Raw genomic sequence first — 6,000 nt, 5'->3', positions numbered from 1 at the left:
TTTTCTTCAGTATTATCGAACTTGGAAATACATGGTATTTATAAGGGTTACGAAAAAATTAACTTTGAATAATTATTAGCATCAAAAACATGATTAAAGCTTTTGAAAAGTCATATGCTGGATCGTAATTAATAGTTTGATACAGTTTTATTCATAAATTCATTATAAATTTTAAATGTGGGGTTATGCATTTTCTTTTGGGGCAACCACGATTCGTTCTTTCAGTATTATCGAACTTGGGAAATATGTGGTCTTTATAAGGGTTACGAAAAAAATTAACTTTAAATAATTAATTAGCACCAAAATCGTGATTAAAGCTTTTAAAAGTCATATTCTCGATCGCCAATTAAAGTTTGATACATTTTTCTTATAAATCATTATAAATTTTAATGTGGGGGTTATGCATTTTCTTTCTGGGCAACCACGATTCGTTTCTTTAGTATTATCGAACTTGGGAAATATGTGGTCTTTATAGGGTTTACGAAAAAAATAACTTTAGATAATTAATTAGCACCAAAATCATGATTAAAGCTTTTAAAAAGTCATATGCTCGATCGCCATTATAGTTTGATACATTTTTCTTATAAATTCAATATAAATTTTAAATGTGGGGGTTATGCATTTTTTTCTAGGCAACCACGATTCGTTTCTTTAGCCATTCACCCCAAATTCAATTTTATTTTTTTAACCCACATTTAAAAATATTTTTTAATTCGTATAAAAAACAGAATTTAAACTCATTGATAATATCTTAGCTAATACATAGCTATAATTGATCGTTCGATCGTAGTTTGTTTGATATACAGTTTGATAAAATTTTATACGAATTCAATATAAATTGTAAATATTATATCACTTTTTTGTTTTTTTCTTATTATCGAACTTGGGAAATAAGTAACATTTACATTGGTCAAGAAAATAATCAATTTTAAATCATCAATTAGCGCCAAAAACATCAATGGTAACTCTTAAAAAACATATTTTTGATCAGAATTAATTAATTAATAGCTCAATTAATTAAATCCATTATTAAACGTGAAGATATGCAGAAATTTTCATTTTCTATTTTCGTCTCATTACTACTAAACTACCCTACGGGAAGTTAAAAAAAGCAATGAATAATTTAAACTATATATTTATTAAATATAAATATTCATTTATTAACTATATTAACGACATTGTAAATATGATATCATTCAGTAAACAAAACAAAAATAAAATTATACAAGATTATAGTAGTACAAAAGTACCAGAAGATATAAAATATTTAAATAATGTCAGTACGTACCACACCGAGAAAAGAAAATACAAATCTAAACAAGATGTTTGATGAAAAAAAATCAAAACTTCGAATAAAATAAAGTTAAATAATAAAATTTTGTGGTTAGTCACATAACTTACTTAAATTTGTTTTTTCCTGGTTTGGTATGTATTGATATTATTTAAGTCTGTTATATCTACAGTAATATATCGACATATATTTAAAAATTTAGACGTTTTATATTTATTCACATAGAATAACATTCTGAAATTGCAGAATTATTATTTAAATAAAGATAAAAATTTAGACGTTTTATTTTATTCACATAGAATAACATTCTGAAATTGCAGAATTATTATTTAAATCTGTTATATCTACCTAGTATATATCGACATATATTTAAAAATTTAGACGTTTTATATTTATTCACATAGAATAACATTCTGAAATTGCAGAATTACATGTATGTATGAACATCTGGTTTTTGAGACTTCTCAATAGTGTCTCTTCTTTCTTTCATATAACCGATATTTGTATAAGGTATCTCGCTTAGAAATTTTGACTGTGTCGCTTTGTGTCCTTTGGTCTTCGCGTTTCGTAAAAGGGCCCTATACATTCTACCTGACTGATACCAGTTGTGGCCAAAATTACTTTATACGTAATTTATGAACTAATATTATGTCATTGCAATTTTGTTTTAATTACATATTTTTACATTTTTGTAATAGCAATTATTATTTATATTACGATACTAGTTTATATTTATATTAATGTTATTTAAGAGTAAAAGTTTAATTAATTTAAACGCAAAAGAAGATTTCTTTCAATTTATTATTGTGTACATAGAAAAAGTGTATGATTGTAAAAAATGTTTCTTAGTTGGTTCTTGAAGAAGGAAAGAATCCAAAAGCCCAAAACGTAGAATAAAATAAGTAAATATTAATTATATTTTGTGAAGATAAAATTTATGTAATATAATTCAGAAAAAAAAAATTTAATAATAAATCTAAACATTTAAAATTTTATATATATGAACATATTTAATATAATAGTAATTAATAGCGTTTTTACTAATATAATGTCGCTTTGAATATTTTCTAAGTAACATTTCACAGATTATGTAATTTACTAACTATCTCATATTGAAATGAATGAAAAAGAAGTTATGTATAAACTTTATGACTACTACACTGAATAAACTAATAACGACAAATTAATGAGCGTATACTTCGTAACATAAAATGATACAAAAACATAAAAAGCATAAAACATAAAAACCTTTTAGAACCGCCCTTTGATTAACAATGCTATTACTACTACATGGAACTAAGCACACGCACACCATCAAACAATGCACAAGGGAAGCAGAGTCCGCATTGTCGCATTTTTCAGTAGAGTCAAATTTGTTTGGCTGTCCATTTAGCAATTCTTGTTGAATTTAGAATTTATTATAATATTAAAAAATATTTATAATATATAGTAAGTCTGGAAAAAACTTAGTGCGTGAATTTTTAGTGAATAATAAAATGATCTATGATATCAAATAATAATTGGCTAAGAACATATTTTGTGAACAGTTTATAATTAAAATCCAGCGGTTAATTAACACAATTTTGAGTTTTATGGTTAAAGTACGTAAGTATATTTATTACTTATATTATATAAATAAACATACATATTTAGTAAACATGATGTGTTTTATATATTCTAGATTGACTAAATTGAAATGGATGTAAAATCAGCTGTAATATAAAAACTATCAAAAATGCAAAAATGGATTTGATAAAGGTAATAAAAATATTAACAAATTTATTAAATGCAGACTTTTCAATAATTTATTATCGCTTTTGAATATTTGATATTCGTATTTCCATCAACAGTTTTTTGTTTTAATTTAAAATTATAATTGCACTGTTGTAAATTAATGTTAAAATTTTATATTTACTGTATTTTTAATTATTTCAGATTTAACTGTGATCGAGTTCTAGAAAATATGAGTTTTCAATAAACTACAATGCCAGAAATGTTTTTTATTAAAAGCTAAGTAATTGAATTTATTATGAGTTTATAAACTCAATATATTCCAGAAAATTTAATTAATATAAATAATATATTTTATCTTATTTCAGGTGTAATCGTGATCGAATGCAAGAAAATGTTAAAACATGTGTGAAAATATCCAAATAATATAAGAATTTCCTTCACTAATTAAAATACTTATATAAATAATTATATACTTATAATAGACAATTAAGCGATAGGATTAACAAAGATGAGATTATGATTTACCATTAAGATCCTCCAAATTATTATAATGACTGAAAATATTTTGATTGTTCTATATCTTATTATATAATAATTTGTAAATTGTTAATAAAATTATTAAGATTCAATACATAAACTATTTAAAAATGTATGTATTCATTTAGAATAAATAAACTTTTATTATCAATGAGTTAAATACTGTTTTTCTATATAAACTAAATAATATTTTTAATGTGGGTTAAATAATAATTTTGAATTTGGGGTAAATATTTTTATTTATATTGAGATTATATGGTTTTTTTGTAGGGTAAATATTGTTTATTTATATTAATCTTATATTGGTTTTCAATATTGGGCTTATATTAGTTTTGAATAGGATTTTAATATTGTTTATCAATATTGGTTTTATATGGGGCCTATATTGGTTTTAATATTGGATTTATATGGGAAAATGTTAACAGAATAATATTATAGCAATATTGGTAAACAATATAGAGCCCATATAAAGTACAATATTGCGCCACGATTCGTTTCTACTAGGGTATATGTGTATATAATCAAGAACTCGTAAAAAATATTAAGAACTTTAATAATAAGTGACACTTTATACATAATCTTAACTATAACTCTGTCTTTGAAATGTACTCAGGGGGGTTACATTCAAAAAAACCTACCATGTTAGGCGAATCCATGCTATACGAAACAAAGGGCTAATACAAAAAGGAGGGTTAGGTTCCAAGTATTATAAAAAATACGATTATATTTTTACAATGAAGATAAATATAAATATAAATATTGCCTTTGCATTAAGTATTTACTGAATATAAACTAAAAATGAATCCTTTATTTTCAGGTGTTACATGACCATATCGGTTACCGCTATGAAATATTAGAAGTTATCGGACGTGGTAGCTTCGGGCAAGTTATACGCGCTTTAGACCATAAGACGCAGCAGCATGTCGCTATTAAGATAATCAGGAACAAAAAGCGGTTCCATCATCAAGCTCTGGTCGAGGTCAGGATCTTAGATGACCTCCGACGAAAGGATCGAGATGGACAACATCATGTTATACACATGTTGGAGCACTTTTATTTTCGAAACCACTTGTGCATTTGTTTCGAACTAATGAGGTAAGAATTTATAATTAGTTTTATCATTTCGATAGTTCTTGGCGATCAGATATAAAAAGCAACGAAAGTCATTTATTTAGTTATTTCTCCCTTACATGTATAATTTAATAAGTGTAAAAGTTAATTAAAAAGTAATTAATTGCATAGCGCTTGGTATCACGTTTATCGCCGACGTGTAAATTTTCTCTACACTTTTACTTTAATAAAACCAGTAAGTTTCAAGCCATACTCATTAATATTTTTGTGACGCAATACAATGCTTTTCTTGAGAAACTAGTTTAATGTGCTATTTTCTCATTTTATTTTTAATATGTATATAATTTTTCAGAAATGGTATCAAATGCATAGCGTTGAAATTTTACTATAAATAAATCAACGGTTCGTTAATTATATTCAAAAACTATTAGAAACAAAATTTTTATTTGATATTATGATAGTAAAATTAATAGTTCGATGCTAATCTGGTACAAAATCAGATGTCCTCTCACATACACTTTTAATGAACTATCGTCTTTTTGTGCACCAACTTGAACTTCATTTACCACATTTCTTTTCGACAAATTGAAATGATTCTTTTATGATACATTATTTTCTTTTTTGTATTCCGCAAAACTTCATACATCAAGTACAAATATAAATATAAATTGAGCTTTATTTTTATTTCACCGTTTCAATTACATTTTGCTTTAATTCTTTTTTTAACTTTGACTTCTTAATCTAGAAGCCAGATATTTGAACTCAATCACTCATTATATAAACGGTTATAACAGACAGAATGTCAATGGGATAATGTTTTTTTATGAGCATAAAATCTTAATAAAGAACTATAAGTTAATAAGCCGATTAAATTTAAGATGATGATAGTGTCTCCCACTCACTCAAGAATTATTTTTTTACCAGTTTTTCTTAAGCACTAAAGTTCAAATCGTTATAGATCAACAAATATAAATATACATTTATTATTAACTTCCTGAAGAAGAAGTTTGTTTTCGTTAAAAAAAATTAGCTTCTTTAGTATTTTATGATTTCTCGACGTTTCAAGTCGCTGTGATTTGTTTGGTACCAAATTTGGAAAAAAGTACGCCTGTAGGTGTTTTTGTGCTGATTTTTAACCTTTCGTCGACGTTTCCTCATAACATAAGTAAATTCAAAAACTGTTCCAAAGATATGAGTTAGGCATCCTGCTGATTAGTATCTGCTGATGCTCGGCCAGGCCGTTTCTTGTAATTCAAAATTATTTTTTTTGTCGTTTTTAATGAAACTTGGCGAAAAAGTTCAACTCTACATGAACATCATAAAGTACTATAAATCTAAAAAAAGTGGTTAAATTATAAAAAATTATT

General features: G+C 25.2%; 1 protein-coding gene across 2 annotated transcripts in view; it reads left to right on the top strand.

Moving 5' to 3' along the window:
• The window catches only part of LOC113377880 (dual specificity tyrosine-phosphorylation-regulated kinase 2), a 174,573-nt gene that overhangs the window by 148,786 nt on the left and 19,787 nt on the right, over positions 1-6,000 (top strand). For both annotated transcript variants that reach the window (XM_026618323.1, XM_026618322.1), the window contains exon 4: positions 4,380-4,657. In XM_026618323.1, coding sequence (XP_026474108.1) covers positions 4,380-4,657 — 278 coding nt within the window. The remainder of the gene's footprint in view (positions 1-4,379; positions 4,658-6,000) is intronic.

The sequence above is a fragment of the Ctenocephalides felis genome, unplaced genomic scaffold (assembly GCF_003426905.1).
Source record: "Ctenocephalides felis isolate EL2017-DRISC unplaced genomic scaffold, ASM342690v1 CF-g0.4_SCAFFOLD_01886, whole genome shotgun sequence".
Classification (NCBI taxonomy): Eukaryota; Metazoa; Arthropoda; class Insecta; order Siphonaptera; family Pulicidae; genus Ctenocephalides; species Ctenocephalides felis.
Note: the sequence above shows the minus strand (reverse complement) of the source record. Positions and strands in the feature narration are given on the sequence as shown.